We start from the raw sequence: 25,969 nt of genomic DNA on the forward strand, positions 1-25,969 counted from the left end.
CTTTTGATTCCATAGTGGCCATTCTCTGGTAACCTTGGAGACAAGTCTGGTAAATAAACTCTGCATGTGCAGCCCAGCCCTTAGCCAAGAACTCATCCACAGGTGACCCCCACATACACTTCTGTCCCTTCCTGGTTACTTGATTTGCACATATTCCCTCTCTGGTACCCTGACTCAAGGCCGCTAGCTGTTTTATCTGCTCCAAACATTGATCTAGTCTCAGCTCAGTGGGACCTTCCTGCAACACTTAGATTCTAGCTCATTGTGCCACAGGTGGGAATTCACACCCTGAGTGGGAGATCCTCATGTATTCATATAGTTTTGTGGTTGTGTACAGTAGGAGTCTGGTTCTGTTACAACCAGAAGTGAAAGTCCCAATATTTATTTTAACAAAGAAAGTTGCTTATGTTTTGTTGAACACCTTTTAGGTGCCAGATTTAATGCCAAGTACTTCATGTAAAGTTACGTTTAATCTTTCCATAAACTTCTGAGATAATATCCCTGAGGAAACTGAGGCTCAGAGTGGTTAAGTGACTTAACCTGCAGTCATAAAAATTGAAACCAGGTCCCTTGGACTCTTAACTCCATGATCTTTTCATTTTACTTTACACTGATTCTCATATATTTGTCTGTTACGAATTTTTCACTCATGTTCAGTAAAATGAGGGGGGAAAAATAGGAAAAATGTTCTGTTTCTCTTGCAACTAAATTTGTTCAGTTCCTAAATTTTGAGAGATGTCCTTTATTATTAAAATATTAGCATATGAAGTGAAGGCAGTGAACCAGGTAGTTTTGCTTTTTCATATTTTTAGGAAAAAAAAAAAAAAGCAGCCCTTTTTTGTGGTCATTCTACTGGCCCTTAAACTCAGAAATCTGGGAACTACTACTAGCAGTAATAGTAATTACCCAGTAAGGCTCTTGTTTCCTAAGCAGAAAATCAAGTTACATTCCAGTACTGTCTTCTGTACTACAAAGTACGGCAAAGAATATTAAATAAAAGTATTTGGGCTGGAGACAGAGCTTTTGGTGACAGTATTGTGAACTTGGCCTGAATCCTTTACTCCCTCATTATCCTTGGTTAGACTAGTCTGTAAGGTACTCTTTCCTGATGGGAGATGCTTGGCACTTATAAAAGTCTCATGCGTATTAGATGCTCAGCAAATATTTGTTGAGGAAATGTCTATTATGTTGTTCAAAGTACGGAGGACAGTTTTAAAGGTATTAATTTGCTATTCCTATGTGAGTTAAATTGCTTGAGTATTTCTAATTTTTGCCCATTTCCATACCTGTCCAGTGGCAATATCCTGTTTATCGTAAGCCAGCTACTTTGGGAGATGTTATTCGTGATTATGTACAAAAAATCCTTCCCACTTGAGATTCTTAACTTCAAATATTCAGTTATACCCAGCCCATTAATTAATAGGGCAGCTGGTGCTACATGTACACAACACATTGATCTCTCTTATGAATTTATTGCCATCTCATTTAATCTTCTAACCATAGGCACAGTGTTCAGGAATTTTGTTAGTTCCAGGAATTTCATATATGTCTGTGTGGGTCCATCCAGAGGAGAAGAGGTTAGGTACAGGTTTGAATGCTTTATATGGAGGCCTTCATTAAATTGTCAAGAGTTCTGGATCTTCCATTACCAGAAGATCAAGTAAGAAGTATCTTACTGTCTTTTTTTTTTTTTTTTTAATGTTTATTTGTTTTTGAGAGAGAGACAGAGACAGAGTGCCAATAGGGGACAGGTAGAGAGAAAGGGAGACACAGAATCCGAAGCAGGCTCCAGGCTCTAGGCTCTGAGCTGTCAGCACAGAGCCTGACGTGGGTCTCAAACCCACAAGAAGTAGGACACTTAATTGGCTGAGCCACCCAGGCGCCCTGAAGTCAATTTCTGAAAAGCAATAGCTGAGGCTGTTCTTTGTGTTTCTGTCCTTAATATACCCTTACTATACCCTTGACTCTCTTTAGATGTCAACAAAGTAAAAATTTTCTCCTCACAACATGAGGTGTTCTCCTACTGATGGTGCCTTCCTTTTCATTGATCATATACGTCCTCTAACTATACAATTAGAATATCCAGAACTGGGATGAATAGATTAACCTAAACCGTCACACTGTAGTGAAATGAATTTAAGCATCCGACTCTTGATTTCAGTTCAGTTCATGGTCTTGCAGTTTGTGAGTTCTAGCCCAGCATCGGGCTCTGCGCTTATGGTGCAGAGCTTGCTTGGGATTGTGTGTCCCCCTCTCTCTGCCCCTCCCCTGCTTGCTCTCTCTTTTTTTCTCAAAATAAATAAACATTAGAAAAAAATTTTTATAATAATAGACAGAAAACATACATTTGGCTGTATCTTTCAAAAGGTACAAGAGTGTATGCCATGAAAAATAACCTTCCTTCTCCATCCCTTAATTTCCCTGTTTTCTTATCCAGAAGTGATCACTGCTAGTAGTTTCTATGTATTCTTCCCGATGCAAGCATTTATATATTATTCAGTAAATGCTAGAATATGACATAAACTGTTTCCACCTTGCTTATCTTATTTAAAATTTGTCCTTAAAATTGTTATATAATATTATATATAGAGAGAACATGCTCACTTTGTCTTATGTTTTTAATGGCTGATTATTATTGAATGAATATCCTATCCTTTATTTACTAGCCTTCTATTAATAGACATTTCGGTTGTTTCTAGTATTATAAATAATACTGCACTGAATATCTTTGTATGTCTTTGTGCATATATAGATGTAGATCCACAGGATACATTCCTAAAAGTAAAATTTCTAGGTCAAAGGATGCATACATTTATTTCTCCTTTCAGACCAGCAGTAAAAACTGGAGACGAAATGAAAAGGAGATGATGTGCTAGTTTGAGGAAGAGAATCAGTATGAGGGACAAACAACAGAAACTACAATGGGTGTGTGTTGGGAAAGTTTGGAAAATCTATCTTCTAGCTAGCCTTACAGGGAGAAGAAACCAGAAAGTACAGGCTAGAATGTGGCAGCCAGAAAGAGGAGGCAGATTGGCCAATTATCTGAACTGTGGAAGAAAGAAAGCAGTGTCTGGTGACCTGCATATAGACAGATAAGTAGCCTGGGGTGGGAGAGAAAAATTTAATCTATAAAGGGCCCTATAGGGCCTAAATTTGGACCACACTCTTAACAGCTCTTTCTAAACTTTTCTGTTACCTGAAGTTGGCCACACTCCAGGTTAAAGGCTCTGTCCTTCACAACAAGACTATCCAAGATACAACTGCAAGTTTAGAGATTTTCAGGGACACCCTCAATTCTGATCAGCTGGCTGCAAATTTTGGGTGTCTCCACAGACTACTTTAGATTGCATAATTCACTAGAACAACTCCTAGAACTGAGGAAAATGCTGTACTTAAGACTGAAGTTTTATCACAGCAAAAGGATACAAATCAGAATCAGCCAAAGAGATACATAGGCAAGATTTCTGAATGCAAAGCTTCTGTTGTCCTCAGGGGCACATTATCTTCCTGGCACATTAATGCATGGCAGTACACAAACAGTATTGGCAACCAGGGAATCTCACCCAGGCCTTGGTGCCCAGAATTTTTATTGGAGTTTCATTAGGTAGGCATGACTAACCGAATCATTGCCCACAGGACTTAATGTCCAGCTCCACTTCCCTTCCCAGAGGTAGGGCTAATATTACGTGGCTGAAAGCCCCAACGCTCCATTCATATGGTTTGTCTTTCTGGAATAGCCAATCCCCACTCTGTGTCATTCATTAGTATAATAAACTATCAGGTGGGAGGGGCAGCATAATAACAAAGATACTCCTATCACAGGGGAAATTCTAAGGATTTAGAGTTCCCTCCCAGAAACTAGGACAAAAGCCAGCCAAATTCTTTAATTACACAGTTGTTGAGAAAGTAAATGAGATCCTTTGTGTATTGCTTTCCAATATTTTTAGCACAAGGTAAACTCTTAGTAAATGGCCATGCTGGGGTCCTGGGGATGAACGTCTCCTTGTTAGTCCCATGTCTCATGTATTCCTAGAAAACCAGTGCCCTGGTAAAATGACATGGAGCCTATCACTTGGAAAGATGAAATATAGTTATTGGAATTCTAGGTGAGTTTCTAAACTAGATCCTTGAGAGATAAAAGTGGTTTATGTGTATAGGATAGAGATTTTCTTAAACTAGAAAAATGATATTCAGGAGTCTTTTATGTGTGGTTCATAGGAAGGGGATTTGTGAAGCGATTTAGGTTGGTTTTTCTGCAGTTACTGGTTCATAATTTCTAAACTTGTGTAGGTCATAAATTATTTTTGTCAGAAGAAGCTATCTGTTGTCAGGCAGTAGGCTAATATTTATGATATTTGTCTGTACTTAGTTAGCTATTAGGAAAAGTATAGTCAAATTTAACACTTGTTGGGGCACCTGGGTGGCTCAGTCACTTGAGCGTCTGACTCTGGCTCCGGTCATAATCTCACAGTTCGTGGATTTGAGCCCCACATTGGGGCTCGCCACTGTCAGGACAGAGCCGCTGTGGATCCTCAGTCCCCCCTCTTGCTGCCCCTTTCCCACTTGCACTGCACTCTCTCTCAAAATAAATAAACATTAGAAAAAAATTTTAACACTTGTTATTCCTTTCGAAATAGAGATGGTTGTTCTTAGAGGCAATAATCTTAGTGCTGATTTTGATCATAACTCTATTTTGCCATTTGATAACCATTAAGAAAAATAAAATATTAGTAGAATATGAAATACTTAGTGTGGTATAAATTTTGAGTTTAACGCTTCTGTTAGATGTAAAGAAGTTAGGTTTAATTCCATTGTTTTCTTTGTATAGTTAAATTGAGAACTTTTTTATTATTATTAGATTTTTATTTATTTAAGTAATCTCTACACCTGGCATGGGACTCAAACTCATGACCCCGAGATCGAGAGTTTCATGTTCATCTGAGTGAGTCAGCCATGAGCCCTCACAACATTTTATTTTATTTTTTTTTAACTATTTAAAAACTTATTGCGTGAATGTTATAGATAACCAAAGGTTATGGTTGGGAGTTAATGCTCCCATCGGGAATATTCTTAGCGTGTGTTTCCAGGTAGTACCTTATGATGCTTTACTGTAAACTATTAAATGCCTTTGCTCAGGTTTAACTTTTTTTTTTTTTTTTAACTCTGATTCTGTTGGTCTTGACAGATGAAGTTATGCTAAAACTAATAAACAACCCTACATTTTTGAAGACTTTAACTATCCAAAATACATTACTCAGACTGTGTGACCCGTTTAGATCAGTGAGGGCAGTGGGTGGAGGGTTCTGCTCTGGTTAGTTGTTTAATAGCATGTTACATCTCCATAAACTTAGCATCATGCTTTTTAGGGTCCAGCACAGCAAGGGAAGAGTAGAGCCAGAGGGTCTTGCCCAGCAAAGAAATTGCACCAGCTCGGGATTAGCCACCCTGCCCCTGTCCCTTTAGTCAGGACTAATCAGAAGGCCTCTCTGTCCAACTACAAAACAGGGTGTCTGGAAGAGATGCAAACTCTGTGGCTGAACATTAGAAGTCTCTTCAATGATTTTTTAGGGCTATGGAGTTGTTTTTCCTTCCTCCCAGAGTAGTTATGATAAAATGAGGTAATCTATATAAATAAAGTACTTGCAGAACTATATTTATATATGTAAAAAATTTTCAACCAAACACTGAGTCTTCAGATGAGTTACTAAGCCATGAGTAATACATCAAGCAGAGGGGTAAACATACTCTGTGTGGAAATATAAAGCTCTAATGTGGAAGAATGAACCTCTTATTTCTAGTAAGGAGAGTTTGTTTAGTTTCTTGGTTTTTTAAAAAACTTGAAAACTTGATCTCTTTTTAAAAGCTGAGTTCTATTTTAAGACTTTCTTTTTGACGTGAATACTCCAGAGATTGAAATCAATGCTGTGTTAATTTAAAAACTTTTAGTTACCTCTGGGGTGCCTGGGTGGCTCTCAGTCTGTTGAGCATCCAACTTTGGCTCGGGTCATGATCTCATGGTTTGTGAGTTCGAGCCCCATGTCAGGCTCTGTGCTGACAACTCAGCCTGAAGCCTACTTCAGATTCTGTCTCTCTCTGTCTCTCTCTCTCTCTCTCTCTCTCCCCCCCCCCCGCCATTTGTGCTCTCTCTTGAAATAAATAGATAAGCATTAAAAAATATGTCTATATTAGGGGTGCCTGGGTGGCTCCGTCGGTTGAGTGTCCAACTTTGGTTCAGGTCATGATCTCACATCTTGCAGGTTCGAGCCTCGCATCAAGCTCTGTGCTGACAGCTCAGAGGCCTAGGAGCTGATCAGATGTGGCTCTCTCTCGCGCGCGCTCTCCTCTCTCATGTCGCGCGGTCGGCTCGCCCCCCCTCGCACGCGGCCCCCCAAAAAGAAAAGAAAGAAACAGGGAAAACAAGGGAAAAAGAGAGACAAGAGACGAGAACGAGAGAGAGGAGACAGAAGAGAGGGGGAGACAGAGAGAGAGGGGAGAGGGAGGGAGGGAGGAAGAGAGGAAGAGAGAACAGAGAGGAGAGAGAGGGGGACAGAGAGAACGGACACAGAGAGATGTAGATATAACATATTTACGTAATATCGATGTTATATATACGTAACATTATACATATTAAATACTATTTTATATATAATACAGTTATATACGTATAAGTATTATATATATTAGTTATTTCTAATTATGGATAGCAACAGGAATGAAAATTATCCTGTATATATGCAGTTGTGGCTTTTTTCCATTTAACAATTGTCTGGAGTGTTCTCTGACAGTATATATAAATCATCATTCTTTTAACTGCTGTATTTTGATAGTAAGTTCAGGCCATGATTTATTTGATTGCTTTGTTAATGAAATTAGAAATGGGTACTTCGAGGGCTTTTTCCTATAATAAACTCGAGTGCAAAAAACACCCTGTACATATTTGTACACATCTCTTTTTACACGTCTCAGTATTTTTCTTTTAAGTTTATTTTTATTATTTTGAGAGAGAGATAGCAAGTGGGGGTGGGGCAGAGAAAGAGGGAGACAGAACCCCAAGCAGGCTTTGTGCTGTCAGCACAGAGCCCAACATGGGGCTCAAAGTCACGAACAGTGAGATTGTGACCTGAGCCGAAATCAAGAATCAGACACCAAACCAACTGAACCACCCAGGCGCTCCTGTCTCAGTATTTTCAAGGTCAATGCCTAGAAATAGAATTTCAATGCTGTGTGTTGTCACTGTGAGCTTCAGTATGTTGGAAATCCCCTTGTCTGCACTGCTCTCTCTGCCCTGGAAGTGACAGGGAGAGGGCAGTTGATATTTCCTAGGTAATTGAGATTCCTGTAGTTGTCTAACAGGAGTCTTACATTCTTGGTTTACAGATTGAGATCCATTTTTATTTACTGTTACAGTTTGTTGCAGGATCAAACAGGAGTACCTGGCATATAATATCAACTTTATATGCATGCCTTTGTCTAGATGTTAGGAAATAGTAGAACTATGACTAGATACTATGGGCTGATCCTTTCAGGTAAGGAAAATCAGATTTATATCACCAGAATTTTCCTGTTCATACCCAATTGAGTTCTTTTTTTTTTTTTTAAGGGAAAAATTTGTATATTTTCAAAAGGCCACAACTCTTAATTGTACATTTTTGATAATAGTTAACCTCATGACTCTGAGCAGAAAACAGCACAAGCTTCCTAAAAGTTTTTTCTCCTCACATAATTAATGCTTTAAATTGTTAATAGCTATAATTATGGAAGATGGCATTGTTGAGCTTGTAATTTTTCCTATTCCCATTGGTATTTATTGATGATAAATGGCTTTATTAAAAAATAATGATAAAAAAAAATAGTTAACCTCATGTAACTCACATCCCTTCAAGATACATTTCCATCTGACTAGAAATTTCTTCTTAGTAGCTCTAGCCCCTAGGTGACCACTATTCTGATAATTTCAACTTAGATTAGTTTTACCTGTTATAGAACTTCATAAAATGAAATCACTCTTTTGTGCCTGGTTTTACTCACATAATATCTATCAGATTTATCCACGTGGTTATGATTACTGGAAATTGGGTTTAATTTTAATTGCTGAGTAATAGTCCATTGTATGAATGTACTATAGTTGCCCATAATCCATTGTCCTATAGGTAAACATTTTAGGTGTTTCCAGTTTGAGGCTATCATGAATAAAGAAAGCCTCTATGACCTTTTTTTTTTTTTTTTAACAATTCTATTCTTTTTAGTGAAAAAAATTTAATTTAAAGGAAAGAAAATGGTAATTTATTTCATAGATCATATCAGTTTATACCAGCGTTGTTTTAAATAACATATTAAAGTACTAGGTGTTATTATCCTTTACGTAACCCTACTTCTGTGTGTTTTAAATACCAAATAACATAAATCTTCCTCCATTAAAAATCTTCAGCTTTTGGGTTGTCTGGGGGCTCAGTCGGTTGGACGTCTGACTTCGGTTCAGGTCAGGATCCCATGGTGTGGGTTTGAGCCTCGCATCTGCCTCTGTGTAGAGCCTGGAAGCCTGTTTCGTATTCTGTCTGTCTGTCTGTCTCTCTCTCTCTCTCTCTCTGCCTCTCTCTGCCCTCCCTGACTCATGCTCTGTCTCTCTTAAAAATAAAATAAACATTTTAAAAAGTTTTTTTTAAATCTTCAGCCTTTTTATGACAACATTTTAGGAATATTAAGATACCATTTAAATAACCTTTCTAGACAGTAATCTAATACAGTGAACATTCTTAGCTGATACATTAATTGCTGGCTGTTACCATTGCAAACAAGTATTTTATGGACTTGTGTTTAATTTTTCATGGATAATCCTTAGGAGCAGAATTGCTGGGTTGGAGGGCAAGTATATGTTGACTTAAGAAACTTCAAAACTTTTCTCTGAAATGGTTCTTTTGTTCCCCACCAGTGATGTCGAAAGTTCCACTTGCTCCATATCCTCCCCGACATTTGATGTTGTCATTTTTTTTAAATTTTTGCTATTCTGTATCGTGGTATCTCATTATACTTTTTTTTTTTTTTAATTTTTTTTTTTTTTAAATGTTTATTTATTTTTGAGACAGAGAGAGACAGAGCATGAATGGGGAGGGTCAGAGAGAGGAGACACAGAATCTGAAACAGGCTCCAGGCTCTGAGCTGTCAGCACAGAGCCTGACGTGGGGCTCGAAACTCACGGACCGCGAGATCATGACCTGAGCCAAAGTCGGCGCTTAACCGACTGAGCCACCCAGGCACCCTCTCATTATACTTTTAATTATCCCTAATGACTAATGATGTTGGTGCAGTTTTACATGTACTTAATGCTCATTCATCTAACTTCTAAAGTGTTTTGTTCCAGTCTTTTGTCTATTTTTTATTGAACTGTTTGTCCTTTTATTATTGAGTTTTGGAGTTCTTTATGTACTGTGGATACGAGTCCTTTTGTCAGACATGTTTTGTGAGTAGTTTCTCCTAGCCTGTGGCTTGTCTGTATGGTGTCTTGATGACAGAAGTTTTTAATTGTGATGCCAATTTACCAGTTTTTTTCTTTTTGAATGATTGTTTCCTATGTTTAAGCAATGTCTGCCTTCCCCCAGGTAGCAAAGATAGTCTCTCTGTGTTCTTCTCTAAGTTTTCTTTTATCGGCTTTTCTATTGTAGATTTTATGTCTGGTTTATGATCTGTCTCAGACAAATTTTTTTATAGGCTTAAGGTAGGGGTGAGCTGCATTTATTTATATGTGGATGTGCACTTTTTCCAGTACCACCTGTTATTTTCCCCTTTGGATGCTTTCGTGCTTATCAAAACCCATTTGACATATAAGTATGGGTCTATTTCAGAACACTCTAATCTACAGTAGCCCTTTTTATCCACAAGGGATATATTCCAAGTCCCCAGTGGATGCCTGAAACATGCATAGTACCAAATCCTGTATGTACTATGTTTTTTGCTTGTACATACACACCTGTGATAAAGTTTAATTTATAATGAGGCACCGTAACAGATTAACAGCAATAACTAATAACAAAACAATGGTTATAACAGTATGCTGTATAAAAGTTATGTGAATGTGGTCTCTCTCAGAATATCTCTATAATGTATTCACCCTTTTGGTGATGACAATGAGATGATATAAATGCCTACATGATGAGATGAAGTTAGGGGAATGACATAAACATTATGAACCAGCTTTAGGGCTATTTTTAGCCCTCTGACCATGCATCAGAAAGATGATCATCTGCTTCCAGACTATAGCTGACCACAGGTAACTAACTGCTGAAAGTGAAACCGCAGATAAGGGGGAGCTGCTATAGTCCATTCGCTGAGATGGCTATTCTTACTGCAGTAACCGCATTTTCTTGCTCACCGTAGGTTTGTAGCTAGCCTTGAATTGGTTACTATAAATCTTAAATTTCTGTGCCTTTAAATTTTCTTTTGTCTATTTCAGGTCATTTGCACTTTGTGAATTTTAGGATTATAGTTTGTCAGTTGTTATTTTTAAGAAAGACTGCCTAGGTTATGATTAGGATTGTGTTTAATCTGTGGATCAGTTGGGGAGAATTGACGTTTTAACAATGAGGTTTGTAGTCCTTGAACATCATATTTCTCCACTTATTAAGGTCTTCTTTATATTTAAAATTTTTTTTTATTTCTTTCTGAGAAAGAGAGACAGAGACAGAGAGCATGAGTGGGGGAAGGGCAGGGAGAGAGGGAGACACAGAACTCCATCCAGTCTCTGAGCTGTCAACACAGAGCCCAGTGTGGGGCTTGAACTCATGAACTGTGAGATCATGACCTGAGCCGAAGTCAGATGCTTAACCAACTGAGCCACCCAGGAGCCCCCTATTAAGGTCTTCTTTAATCTCTTAGCAGTGTCTTACAGGATTTATGTAGAAGTTGTGCACGCTTTTGGTTATGTTTATTCCTAAGTATTTTATCGTGGTATATTTTTTTCTTAGTTTCCCATTTTTTTCTGCGAGTATAAAGAAATACAGTTTGTTTCTGATAATTGAACTTATGTCTTGTAACCTTGCAAAATTGGCTTAGCAGTTTTTTGTTGTTTTTTTGTTCCTTAGGATTTTTATATAATCAGGTCATTTCTGAATGGGGACAGTTTTATTTTTTCCTTTCCAGCTTTTTATTTCTTTTTTGTGCCTTACTGCCTTGGTGAAAGTAGGACATTCTTGCCTTGTTCCCAGTCTTAGGGGATATAGTCAGTCTTTCACTATTGAGTATAATGTTGGATATAGTTTTCTCTTACATACCCTTGATCTCATTGAAGAAGTTCCCTTCTATTTCTAGTTTGCAGAGTTTTTAAAAATATTACAAATCACTATTGAATATTGTTCACTGCTTTTATGTTGCAGCTTTTGGGATTGTCATAGTTTTCCTTTTTCTTTTTTAAAGGTTTATTTATTTATTTTGGGGGGGACAGAGAGACGAGGGGGAGAATCCCAAGGCTCCGTGCTGTCAGCACAGAGCCCACTGTGGGGCTCAATCCCATGAACAGTGAGATAATGACCTGAGCCGAAACCAAGAGTCAGGTGCTTAACCAACTGAGCACCCAGGCACCCCATTATAGTTTTCCTTTTTTATTTATTAGTGATTGCATTGATTGATTTTTCAGATGTTTTTTCATTACTGAGATATGCAGAGCTTGATTATCGTGTATTAACTTTCATATATTACTGGATTCAGTTTGCTAATGTTGTGTTGTCTGTCATTTTCTTGTAAGGTCTTTGGTTTTGATATCAGAGTTAATGCTGGCCTTATAAAATGAATTAGGAAGTATTTTTTCTATATTTTCTGAAGAATCTATGTAAAATTGATATGATTTCTTGCTTAAATGTTTGATAGAATTTGCCAATAAAACAAACTATCAAGGCCTGGTATTTTCTTTGAAGGAAGTTTTTGATAACAAATTTCTTTGATACTTTTTACAGTATTCAGAACTTTATTTCATCTTGTATGAAGGAATGTGTTTCATTGTATAATGTTAAATTTATTGATACTAAAGTCATACATAATATTTGCTTATGCTGTTGATGTCTATGGTATCTATAGTGAGGTCCTCTTTTTCATTCCTGATGTTAGTAATTTGTGTTTTTCTCTCTTCAATCAGATTTATGAATCTTTTCAAAGAATCTGACTTTTGCTTTGTTAATATTCTCTTTTATCTGTTCTGTTTCACTGATTTCTGCTCTTACTGTTACTCTTCTTTTGCTTACTTTAGGTTTAACAGCTTATATTTTATTCTTTAATCTGTCAGTTATTTGTAAGTATATTGCTTAATTTCCAAATACTTGAAGCTTTTTCTAGATACATTGTAACTGATTTCTAACACAAATGTTCTATAAGGTTTTGGTCTTGAAATTTATTGAGACTTGTTTTATAACTCAGTCTGAATGTTCCATATGCACTTAAAAGTTGTGTTCTGCAGTTGTTGGATATAATATTCTATAAATGTCAATTAGGACAAGGTGATGGGTACTGCCATTCAGGTCTTCTATATACTTATTTATTGATTTTTATTATGACTAGCTTTTTTTATCAGTTACTGAGAAAGGGGTATTAAAATATTCAGATGTGATTGTGGATTTATTTATTTCTTCTGTCCGTTTATGTTTTCAGTTATAAACTCTTATTAGCCACACATAGATATTTATAATTTCTGTGACTTCCTGATGTATTGATCCTTTTGTCATTATGAATTGTCAGTATCCTTTATTTAATTCTGGTAATATTCCTTGTTCCAGGTCTATTTTATCAGATGTCAATATAACCATTCCTACCTATCACAGCATATCCATTATACTTCTGGGGTTTTTTACTTTATTCTGTGGTTGCCCTAGAGTTTGCAGTATATATTTACAATCAATCCAAGTTTACTTTGTCTGAGAAAGTTTTTCTTGCTCCTTCACTTTTGAAGAATAATTTTGCAGGTACAGAATTCTAGGTTGGTGAGGTTTTTTCCTTCAGTATTTTAAATATTCCACTCTACTCTCTTCTTGCTTGCATGGTTTCTGAGGAGAAGTCCAGATATAATTCTTATCTTTGTTCCTTTATAGGTATGATGTTTTTCTTCTCTGGCTTCTTTATCTGTCATTTTCTGTAATCTGAGAATGATATGCCTAGGAATAGGGTTTTTTTTTGGCATTTATCATACTTGATGTTCTCTGAATCTTGGCTTGGTATCTGACATTAATTTAGGGAAATTCTCAGTAATTATTGTTTCAGATGTTTTTTTCTGTTCCTTTCTCTTTCTTCTCTTTCTCTCCTCTGGTATTCCTATTACACATACATTATATTTTTTGTAGGTGTCTCACATTTCATGGATAGTTCTGTTTTTCTTCCCGTCTTTTTTCTTTTTGCTTTTCAGATTGTTGAGATATTCTCAAGCTCAAGGATTCTTTGCTTAGCCATGTCCAGTCTCCTAATAAGCCCATCAAAGGCATACTGCATTCTGTTATAGTGTTTTAATCTCTAGCATTTCTTTTTGGTTTCCTCTTAAGATTTCAGGGGGCGCCTGGGTGGCTCATTCGGTTAAGTGTCTGACTTCAGCTCAGGTCATGATCTCACGGTTCGTGGGTTCAAGCCCTGTATCGGGCTCTGTGCTGACAGCTCAGAGCCTAGAGCCTGCTTTGGATTCTGTGTCTCCCTTTCTCTCTGCCCCTCCCCTGCTCCTGCTTTGTCTCTCTCTTTCTCTCTCAAAAGTAAACATTAAAAAATAAAGATAGATTTGGGGCACCTGGATGGCTCAATAGGTTAAGCGTCTGACTCCGGCTTAGGTCATGATCTCACAGTTTGTGAGTCTGAGCTCCATGTTGGTCTCTGTGCTGACAGCTCAGAGCATGGAGCCTGCTTCGAGTTCTGTGACTTCCTGTCTCTCTGACCTTCTCCTGCCCCTGCTCACACTGTCTCTGTTTCTCTTTCTGTGTCTCTCTGTCTCTCTTTCTCTCAAAAATAAATAAACATAAATAAAAGTTAAAAAAAAAAAAAGATTTCCAGCTCTGCTTACATTGCCCATCTGTTCTTGTATGCTGTCTGCTGTAGCCATTAGAGCCCGTAACATATTAATCACAGTTGGTTTTTTTTTTTTGTTTTTTTTTTTTTAATTTTTTTTGTTTTTCAACGTTTATTTATTTTTGGGACAGAGAGAGACAGAGCATGACATGGGGGGGGCAGAGAGAGAGGGAGACACAGAATCGGAAACAGGCTCCAGGCTCTGAGCCACAGCCCAGAGCCTGACGCGGGGCTCGAACTCCCGGACCGCGAGATCGTGACCTGGCTGAAGTCGGACGCTTAACCGGACTGACGCCACCCAGGCGCCCCATAATCACAGTTGTTTTAAATTTCAGGTCGGATAATTCCAACATTTCTGACATATCTGACTCTGATTCTGATGCTTGCTCTGTCTCTTTAAACTGTATTTTTTTACTTTTAGTATGTTTTGATAGCCAGGCATATGATATACTAGGTAAAAGGAACTCTATAGGCCTTTAGTGATGTGGTAGTAAGGCATGGGGAAGGGCAAACATTATAGAGTCCTACGATTAGATCTCAGTCTTCTAGTGAGCCTGTACCTCTGGACTCGGAACTTCAAATGTGCTTCTCAACACTGCCCCCATCCTCATCTGTCTTTCTGTGGGGCAGGATAGCTAGAGTGGGCTGGAATTGGATATTTCTCTTTCCCAGGCCTGTTAGACTCTGATAAAACCCTAGCAGGTTAGGCTGTGATTACAGTTTCTTCTGAGGGCAAGACTATTATTATTTTTTAAGTTTATTTATTTATTTTTGAGTGGGAGGGGTACACAGAGAGAATGAGAGAGAGTGAGAAAGAGGATCTCAAGCAGGCATTGCACTTTCAGCGCAGAGCCCAGTGCAGAGTTTTTAAGAACAGAATGCCCTTGCATATTTCACAATGGTCCCTTTTTTTTTTTTTTTTAACCCTGCTGGAAACAGGAGAGGATTTTTTCTCTGATGTTCACTGTGAGAACTAGTAGAACTCCAGGAAATAAAACTCACCAACGTGAGGCCCTGATGTCTGGGTCACTCTCCAAGTGCCCAGTGACTGAAGTTTTTAATCTCTCCGATGTTCACACTGAACTGAGCCTCCAGCAATTTGTCAGGTACAGTTCAGGTTTCCTACCTCACCAGTGGTACCTATAGAGGTTTGTGTTTGTTGGTTTCTGCTCTCACAAGTCAGTATTCTCTGTATTCATCTGTTGGTCTCTACAATTTTGGGGGTAGCAGTTTGTCCTGTGACCTCACTTCTTTTGTAAATCTAAGAATAGTTATTGATTTTTCAGTTTGTTTAGCTTTTTATTTGTTAGGACAGTGCTGGTTAACCTCCAACTTTGTACATGCTGGACTGGAAACTGGAAGTCTGCGTTCAACTTTAAGGATATTTTCCTGTACATAGAATTCTGGTTGATAATTTTTTTTTCCTTTTCAACAATTTTAAGGATGTTCCGTGTCCTCTGACCTCTGTTGTTTCTGATAATGTCAGCTTTTTATTAGCATATCTATGTTGCTTTGTGTGAAATGTGTGGTTTCCTCTAGCTGCCTTCGAGATTTTTACTTTTTATTTTTCTTTTCTTTGAGAGAGGGAGGAGAGCACGAGCGAGGAGAGGCAGAGAGAGAGAGAGAGAAGAGAGGAGAGAGAGAGAGAGAGAGAGATCTTAAGTAGGCTCCACGCACAGTGAGAACCCAACACAGGGCTTGATCCCACAACGATGAGATCATGACTTGCGCCAAAATCAAGAGTCAGATGCTAACCAACTGAGCCACCCAGGCACCCCTGTCTTTGGATTTAGCAGTGTGACTGTGATACGTCTAGCTGTGCATTCTTTGTTTTTGTCCTCATGGGGTTCCTTGAGTTTCTTGGAGCATAAGTGATGGCTTGAACCAAATTTGGGAAGTTTAGATTATTACTTTTTCAAATATATTTTCTGCATTTTTTTCCATTCCTGGGACTCCAGTTACACAGTAGTATAATTGAAGGACTAATTAGAACCACATAGTAGCGCATATGTATAACTTATAAATATGTGTAAAGTTGCTGTGAATATATGTGTGTATTATGAATATATTTACATAGATAGTGCATAGTCTAAACATTTTAATGAGAGATGCATGACCCAAGAGAGTTTGGAGATGACTGCTTTCACTAAAGCCCCAAAATCTCAGGAATCTGTGTGTACTTCCACCAAACCAGTATACCTTTAATATGACAATTAACAACTGATCCTTAACTGTACACATTTGTCTTTCTGTTAAAGATAGGCTCCTAGAGAACAAGGATCTGGCTTTACTTTTCTATATAATTATGTAAAAACATAAAGACATTGGCTCTCTAGTTGGTTTTTAGGAATCCAAAAATGCTATGACAGGCAAAGTAAACTGGAAGTCACCAAAAATAGGAGAAGCACTGGAGAAAAATATCCCAGCCAAAAGATAACGTATGTATGTTATGTATCATATTCATATGATACAAAGAGAGCTGGAATAGCAGTTTTCATATCTGACAAATAGAATTTATGGTAGAAAACATAAAAGACACAAAAAGGCAACCAAATTAAAAATGGGCAAAGAATCTGAATAGCCATATCTCCAGATGTTCTTATTGGTTATTTTGTACAAACTTGTGATACCACAAACTACTAAGTTGGACAATTTTTTTTCTTAACAAGCCATTGCATTGTTGGTTTTGTTTTTTAACATAAGCCCTGCAGTCACCATGGGGCTTGAATTCATGACCCCAAGATCAAGAGTAACATGTTCTACTGACTGAGCCAACCAGGTGCCCTAAGTTGGACACTTTTGAAAAGATGAATTGTATGTGAATACATCTCAATTTTTAAAAAGCAGTCTGTATAGGGGTGCTTGGGTGGCTCAGTAGTTAAGCGTCCGACTTCGGCTCAGGTCATGATCTCATGGTTCATGGGTTCAAGCTCCGCGTCAGGTTCTGTGCTCACGGCTCAGAGCCTGGAGCCTGCTTCAGATTCTCTGTCTCCCTCACTCTCTGCCCCTTCTCCACTCACACCCTGTCTCTCTCTCAAAAATAAATAAAACATTAAAAAGCAATCTGTGTATTTGGCCTTAAGGGAAACTTCAGTTAATTCCCAGCTCAGAGCTGTACAGATTGTTCTCCCACTATAGTTAAAATTAGAACAGCAAAAGGGTTAGGTTAAGTATGTTTAGAAACTAACATTGCTAATGTTAAGTAAACAGATATCACTGAAATCACTAAGGAAATTTAGAAATGGAACTGAATGATAAAACATTGTGTGTTGAAATTTTTGGGACATAGCTAAAGGAGTATTTAAAGGATATATATACCTTTAAATTATTTGCTAAGAAAAAATAAAAATTAAAGATAAGCAATACAGTGGAAACAAATGAAATGAAAACACAACAATCCAAATATTTGGGATGCAGCAAAAGTAGTTCTAAGAGGGAAGTTTATACCAACACAGGCCTACCTCAAGAAGCAAGAAAATCTCTAATACACAACCCGAAACCTTACACCTAAAGGAGCTGGAAATGAACAAAATTCAACCAAAGGAGGAATAATAAAGATTAGAGCAGAAATAAATGATATAGAAACAAAAAACCAATAGAACCAGATCAGTGAACCCAGGATGTGGTTCTTTGAAAAGATCAACAAAATTGATAGACCTCTATGCAAATTATTTAAAGAGAGGAAGACCCCAACTAACAAAGTCACTAGTAAAAGAAATAACAACCAACACCATAGAATATAAACAGTTTTTACAGAATATTATGAAACCTATATGCCAACACAATTGGACAACTTAGAAGAAATGGGGGGTGCCTGGATGCTTAATGGAAGAGCTGTGACCCTTGATCTTAGGGTTGTGAGTTCAAGCCCTAAGAAAAACAAAAATGGAGGCATCACAATTCCAGATTTCAAGTTGTATTACAAAGCGGTAGTAATTAAAACAGTATGGTACTGGCATAAATAGACACATAGAGCAATGGAACAGAATAGAAAACCCAGAAATAAACCCACAACTATATGGTCAGTTAATCCTCAACAAGGAGGAATGAATATACAATGGGGAAAGACAGTCTCTTCAATGACTGGTGTTGGAAAAAAGGATCACTTTTTCTTTCATCATACACAGAATAAATTCAAAATTTATTAAAGACCTAAATGTGAGATCTGAAACCAGAAAAATCCTTGAAGAAGCACAGGCAGTCATCTCTCTCACATTGGCCATAGCAACATTTTTCTAGATATGTCTCCTGAGGTGTGGGAAATAAAAGCAAAATTAAACTGTTGGGACTACATCAAAGTAAAAATTTTCTGTGCAATGGAAGAAACAATCAGTAAAGCTAGAAGACAATCTCTGAATGAGAGAAAATATTTGCAAATGACTTATCTGATAAAGGGTTAGTATCCAAAATAAATAAAGAACTGATATACTGAATACCTAAAAAACAAATAATCCAGTTAAAAAATGGGCAAAAGACACGAACAGACATTTCTCCAAAGAAGATAGGACCGGTGGGGCCACTAGACACATGAAAAGATGCTCAAATCACTCATCATCAGGGGAAATGTAAATTAAAATTGCAGTGAGATACCCTCATAAACCTGTCAGACATGGCTAAAATCAAAACACGAAACAACACGTATTAGTGAGGACATGGAGAGAAAGGAACCCTCATACAATGTTGGTGGGAATGCAGCCACATATGGAAAATGTATTGAGGTTCTCAAAAAATTAAAAATAATAGAACTAACCTGTGATCCAGTAATCATACACTGGCTATTACCCCCAAATTACACTAATTCAAAGGGATATATGCACCCTATTTTTATTGCAGCATTATTCACAATAGCCAAACTATGGAGGCCGTCCAAGTGTCCATTGATAGATGAGCAGGTAAAGAAGATGTGGGTATATGGGGTGCCTGAGTGGCCCTCAGTCAGTTAAGCATCCAACTTCGTCTCAGGTCATGGTCTCGCAGTTCGTGAGTTTGAGCCCCACGTCAGGTTCTGTGCTGACAGCTCAGAGGCTGGAGCCTACTTTGGATTCTGTGTCCTCCCTCTTCTTCTGCCCCCTCCACCACTCGCAACTTTGCCCCCCCCCCTCAAAAATAAACATTTAAAAATTTTTTTAAAAAGATGTGGTATATATTACACAATGGAATATTATTCAGCCATAAAACGGAATGAAATCTTGCCATTTGCAACAATATGGATAGAGCTAAAGAGTATCATATGGAATTTAAGATACAAGCAAAGGAAGAAAATAGACAAACCGAGAAACAGACTTTTTTTTTTTTTTAAAGCTTATTTATTTTGAGCAAGAGATAGCAGGGGAGGGGCAGAGAGAGAGGGAGAAAGGAATCCCAAGCAGGCTTCATGCTGTCAGCATGGAACCCAGCTCAGAGCTCGATCCCACAGACTGTGAGATCATGACTTGAGCCGAGACCATGAATCTAAGGCTCAACCAACTGAGCTACCCAGGTGCCCCAGGAACAGACTCTTAACTGTAGAGAACAAACTGATTGGGTTTACCAAAGGGTAAGTTGGTGGGGGATAGGGGAAATAGGTGATGGGAATTAAAGAGTACACTTATCATGATGAAAAAAAGAAAAAATAAATGATTTTTTAAAAAGGCTGTACAACCTATCATCCTGGCTCTGTCTGCTGAAAGGGCCTAGAAACCAATGGAACTCCTGAAGCAGGGAGCACACTGATATAACTAAGTATTTGCATAAATAAATAAATAAGTAAATAAATAATGGGAGAGAAGGGATGTTTTCAGTAGTTTTTCCATACTGAAAATTCCAATTAATAAAATAGGAAGGAGGGAAATAGAAAGTCACAATTAGGCAAATAACACAGCAGTAATGTAGACGAGATCCATTGGTCGATGCTAAACGAGTGGCTGAACGTTTGAGAACAGATATTTTGCATAGTCTCAAAGTATCTCTCCCCAAATAGATTTAGTTGCAAAAGATACAATAGCACTTTGTAGTGAAGAAATCTGACAGACACCACCTTAACAAAGTAAGCAACGTTAACCGCCACCAGTACTGAGACCTATCGAATCAGCATCATGTGCCCCCTGTTTGATGTACTGAGAAGGCAGAGCACCACTTCTGTGACATCGCTTCTGTGGTATTCTTGCCAGAATGCATAACTCAATCGAATCATGAAAACGTCAAACCCAATTGTGCGACCTCTGCAAAAACTGTGACAAGTATTCTTCAAAGGTATGGTCACAAAAATGGAGAAAAGACTGAGGAGCGTTAGAACTTGGAGGAGACTAAGGAACATGATGTCTAATGCAATGTGGGATCCTGTATTGTATCCTGAGAGAGAAAAAAAAGGATCATAGTGGGAAAACTGAGACTTTTGAATAAGGGCTGTAGTTCATAATACTGTGCCGATATTAATTTCTTTGTATTGTTAACCTTGGGAAAAATTTGGTAAGGGTATAAAGGAACTCTGTACTATTTTTGCAACTTTATGAGTAAAATTATTTCAGAGACAAAAAATAAAAATATACAGGGTAACATTCAGCTCAGTAAGTTAGAAGAACAATTGAGTATACTCAAGGAAAAAGAAGAGAAAAAGTTCGGAAAATAAAAGATGTACTGACTCTCGGGCGCCTGGGTGGCGTCCGACTTCGTTTCAGGTCATGATCTCACAGTCGTAGGTTCGAGCCCTATGTCGGGGCTCTGTGCCGACAGCTCAGATCCTGGAGCCTGCTTCAGATTCTGTGTCTCCCTCTTTCTCTGCCCCTCCCCTGCTCACGCTCTGTCTCTCTCTGTCTCTCAATAATAAATAAACGTTAAAAAAATTTTTTATTAAAAAAAGATGTGCTGACTCTGGAATTGTTATGCCATTTTTCTTGCAAGACTGAATAAGAGAAAGAGAATGTAGTACATAAGATTCAAAATGAAAATTGAAAATCATACTGCGTTTCTTTTGATATCGTATCTTGCCAAGGCTAGGTCCTCTACATTGCTGTGATTGAAAGCAGATTACTTCGTGGAACAGGCTATGAAGGTTGCAGTGTCCACAATCTGATTCTAGGAGTTGAAAAATTGTCTAGTACCCAATAGGTACTAAGTTGTTTGCGCCTATTTGATAAGCAGAACAATTACATGTTTCTTTTAGTCAAAGGGTACCTGAAAAAAAAGAAATATAGAGACACTGAAGATGCCATGAACCAAGAAAGTTTGTTAACCTTTGAAATACGAGAATTATGAACAACTAAGTTCTTCAAAAATTTTAAAAACCTAGATGAAATGGATAAATTCATAGAAAAATGATAGGCAACTTGAATACAGTATGAGAAACATTAGAATGGTAATCAATATCTTCCCTCCCACAAACCCATACCTAGATGACTTTATAGGTAAGTTCTAACAATTTCAAAGGAAATTCCTCTCTTACACAAGTTACTACAGAACATGGAAAAAGAGTGAAAACTGCCTTAACTCTTCATGAGGCTAATATAATCTTGATTTCAATCCCTGATAAATTCAAGACATAAAACTGTTTTTTTCATTAATGTAGCTGAAAGGATCCTGAATAAAATATCAGCTTGTCAGCATCTAAGAATATTCTAAAAGAGTGATGCATCATAATCAAATGGTGTTTAGTTCAGGAATCCAGACAGTTCATCTTTAAAATCAATTATAATGTAATTCACCATTTAATAGTTGAGAGAAGAAAAAATGTTTTCCTGATTTGATTCTGTAAAGCATTTTATAAATTTCAGTAATTGTTTTATGATATAAATTCTGAGCAAAGTATATATAAAACTATTGAATATTTGGGTTTTAGATTTTTAGAAGCTTTATTATGGACATTTTCAAACATATTAAAAATAGAGTGAATGATGTTATAGATCTGACATGTACTCATTGCTCAGCTTCAGCAATCACCAATAATATGGCAACTCTTTTATGCACACACGTATACACACACACACTTTTTTTCCTTGCCCTGCCGGATTATTTTAAAGCAAATTCCAGACTGCATGTCTTCTTATGAGTCCTCAGAATATAGCTTTTTTCTCTACAACCATTAACATCCTAAAAATTAACACTAATTCCTTAACATTATCTAATATCTAGCCTGAGTGGAAATTGTCCTGATTGACTCATAAATGTGGATTCAAAGTTCACACCTTGCATTTGGCTGTTACTCCTCATTTTTTCTTTTAATCTATAATAGCTTCTCTCCCTCTTTTTTTTTTTTTTTTCCTTTCCTTTTCTTTTCTTTTACAGTTATGTCCCTAAGAAAATGGGTCATTGTTCTGTGGAATGTTCCACATTCTGGATTTGTTTGTTTGTGTCCCCATGGTGTTGCTTAACATGTTTCTTTAGCCCTGTATTTCCTCTGAACAGGTATTAGGTGTAATAAATTGTTATGTAGTATTGGAGGGGGTATGAATACTAACTTCATGAATACTGATGTGTAATTCTTAATCTTCATGTCAGGAAGCACATTATGCTTGTCTGGTTTTTTGTTTAAGATGATCAGTGGTGTTCGGTATCTTGCAGATGCAACCATTATAAAGGTCTTCGTTATCCTTTTTATCTAATGTTTTAGCAGTCACTGATGCTTGTTGTCTAGATCATTATTTTTTATTAGGGGGTAGAAAATAACTTAGTTTTTTTGTTTGTTAGCTTGTCGTCTATAGAAGAAAAACAGTCCCTCTTCATTCCTTTGATTAGCTTGAAGTTTATATAGGAAAGGCAAGATATATTCTTGATTTTTTTGTAGAAGGGCACTTTCTTTGTAAACCTACTGGGAACATAATACTAATGGATACCCTTTAGAGATGTTTTACTTTAATATTTAAAGTAGGCAAAGATGCCTACTATTACTGCTGTTGTTTAATATATTACTGGAGGTTTCTTGTCAACAGCATAAAGAAGAAAAACAAAATGGTGTAAAGATTGTAAGGAAGAGAAAATTGTCGTTACATACAAGCTATATACTCATTTACTCTGGGAGAAAACAAAACAGAATCAACAAACTATTAGAACTGCCTTGAGTTCATCAAGGATGCTAAAAATCAATACTGTTTCTTTTCATCATCCTTAAGCAACTAGAAAATGAGTTGTTTTTTTTTTTTTAAAGGAGATTGGAAAGTTTATTGAATACACCACAAGGGAGCAGTGGGCAGGACAGCAAAGGAGAGACTGCCTAGAAAATGAGATTTTGAAAAAATATTATTTAAAATAAAACCTATAGAGTACCTAGATATAGTCTAATCAAGAATATAAGGATTCATATGAATGAAAACTTTACAACTTCAGTAAAGACTTAAGAAAGAATCATGGATGTGATAATTTACTCTTATAATGATGTTCTTACTCTTGAAGCTTATCAATAAATTCTAAGTAATCTCTGTCAAATTTTAGCTGGATATTTTTGAGGCTCTCTATACACTTATCCTAAGTAATGTGTCGAAGAATAAAGAAGAGTTGTGAATAGCTGAGCCAGCATTTTCGAAAGAGAATAAAAGGGAACTTAACCTGCCAGATATTAAGACCTACTACAAAGCCACAGTAATATAGTTTGGTATGGTGTAAGAACAATAAATCACTGGACACATATTAGAGCTTATAGACCAAAGGAGATGTGGGACCTTTATAAAGATGACCCATAACCAATAGATAAAGTTAAATCATTTAGTAGATGGTGTTGGAAAAAAATAGCTCAGTATATATTGAGAAAAAACCTTATTCTACATGATATACAAAGGTACAGTTGTATTCCACCTAAAGTGGAAGATTAAAACCAAAAGATGAATAGAAGAAAAAGAGGAATATTTTTGTGACTTGGGTTGGGGAAAGAACTTCCTAAAACCTCACAGTATAAACCAATTGCATGTGTGTGTGTGTGTGAATTAATTGCATCAGAATAGGTAGTACTATTTAACAAAGGACCCATAGGCAAAATTAATACACAAGTGACAAAAAGGAGACAATATTTGCAATGTTTAATATTGCCAGGTGCCATTATTCCTCTAGATTAGATTCTGCAAATAAGATAAAAGAAAGCAATCCCGCAGAAAAAATGGGCAAAGACAATTATAGAAAAGGAAACCCCAAAAGTAATAAGCATATAAAGAGTTGCTCAAAGATACTAGCGACCAGGGACATGCAGATTAAAACAATATGACATTATTTCAAATATGTTGACCTTGCACATATTAGAAAACCAGATAAAACCAAATGCTGATGAAGATGCAGGGCTATAAAAACCCTCATACACTAATGGGGGATATGTAGCCACTCTGGACTGTATGATGGCACTCAGAATAAGAACTTAACGTGAATTATGACCCAGAAATTCTGCTCTTGAGTTTATATGCCAAAGAAACGTCGCAGACATATCTGTAGAGAGAACATTTACACGATGTTATTACAGCATTGTATAGTAGAAAGGCATTGGAGGTTGTCCAGGTGTCCAGTGCAGGGAGAGTAGAGAGAGAAAATATTTTGGGTACGTGACATAGCATACTATGTAGCCAGTGGAAACAGCAAATCAGATGTACACATACAAAATGAATGGATTATGTTACAGACGTGTAAATGTAACGATGAGATATATAACACAATGAGAGTTAACATGCATTAAAAATACATGCCACTCAGGCAGCTTTCCTGCCAACACGGGTCCTGTCCTGTGCTTTAATAAAATCACCTTTTTGCACAAAAAAAAAAAAAAATGCACTCAAATACATTTTGCAAAAACACATACAACTAAAAGGGCACACAATAAGCACAGTAGAATGGTTGCCTATCAGGATACAGGAGCTAGGCTAAGGTGAAATTTAAAGATGTTCCTAACTCCACATCTCATTTCATGGAAGTGTAGGGATTCTTTTGTGTAGGATATGATCTGTAAATGTGTCTAGCTGGCAGTATGATGAAAGCAAATGAAACGACTGAAATAAAATGGGAATTTGATATCCCCAAATCTAGTGTGAGATCTACACATCTACATATCCAGAATGAGAAGCAGGTTCTTAAGCTGACTTCATTGCTCAAAGATCTCACAGATCTTGAGAATAATATTTCCTTCTACCACCAAAGCACTTCCCTATTCTGGCTCTTCTAGGATGGATTCCAATTGAAATATTATGTTGTGATATATACAGTTATTTTATGACACTCTGATTTTTTTTTTTCTTTAACTTTACAGAGACTGTGCAGTTGATCAACTTGTGTTTTATGCATGGAGTGCTTTTTGGGAAGTATTCACAGAGACCATCGATATAGGGTAGTAATGCCCAGATAATAACCATACCCACTATTAAATTTTATATTAGATACCTTTCTGTCTTTTTTAAATTCCAAGATTTAACACTAAAAGGGGAGAGACTGGTTTAAAATGTGTTATTTTAACACCATTAAACATATGATAGCAGTGTAGAAATGAATTATGAATCCAGGCTTCCTGAATACATGGTTTAGGAAAGACAGCACAGATATCAGCTCCTGCATATTGCTTTCAGCTAGTTTGTTTTGCTATTTTTCTATGTTATTATCTTCATAATTCTAGGTTTATGCAGAAGGTTATCAAAATTAGAGGATAAGATGAGAGGTAAAGTGGGAGGGAGGTTCTGAAGGGCAGGACATGGGAGAAAGGGAGTAAGGAAGTGTCAGGATTATACATTTAAGAAATGCTTTGTTGGTCATTGTCTACAGAAGATTTGTCATTTCTTAATATTAAAGAGGCATCTACTACATCGCAGAAGAGGGCCCAACTCCAGAACATAAGACCCACCTATTTTATTATTTTTTACTGCTATAATGCAGTCAGTACTTTGCAAAAGTCAGGTATGTTTGCTTTTAAATCAAGGATATGAACAAAAGACAGTTTATGCTAAGCCTGTCCTAAGCCTGTCCTGGTTCCTCTACTAGAAATGAAGGCAAAGCCATGAGCATTCAAAAGTTA

The 25,969-nt window shown here is 37.1% G+C and overlaps 1 protein-coding gene across 1 annotated transcript in view; it reads left to right on the forward strand.

Moving 5' to 3' along the window:
* Positions 1-25,969, forward strand: part of UBR2 (ubiquitin protein ligase E3 component n-recognin 2) — a 124,601-nt gene that overhangs the window by 12,080 nt on the left and 86,552 nt on the right. The window contains 2 exon segments of the mRNA XM_030315521.1: positions 25,214-25,227; positions 25,230-25,291. Coding sequence (XP_030171381.1) covers positions 25,214-25,227; positions 25,230-25,291 — 76 coding nt within the window.

Source organism: Lynx canadensis, chromosome B2, assembly GCF_007474595.2.
Source record: "Lynx canadensis isolate LIC74 chromosome B2, mLynCan4.pri.v2, whole genome shotgun sequence".
NCBI lineage: Eukaryota > Metazoa > Chordata > Mammalia > Carnivora > Felidae > Lynx > Lynx canadensis.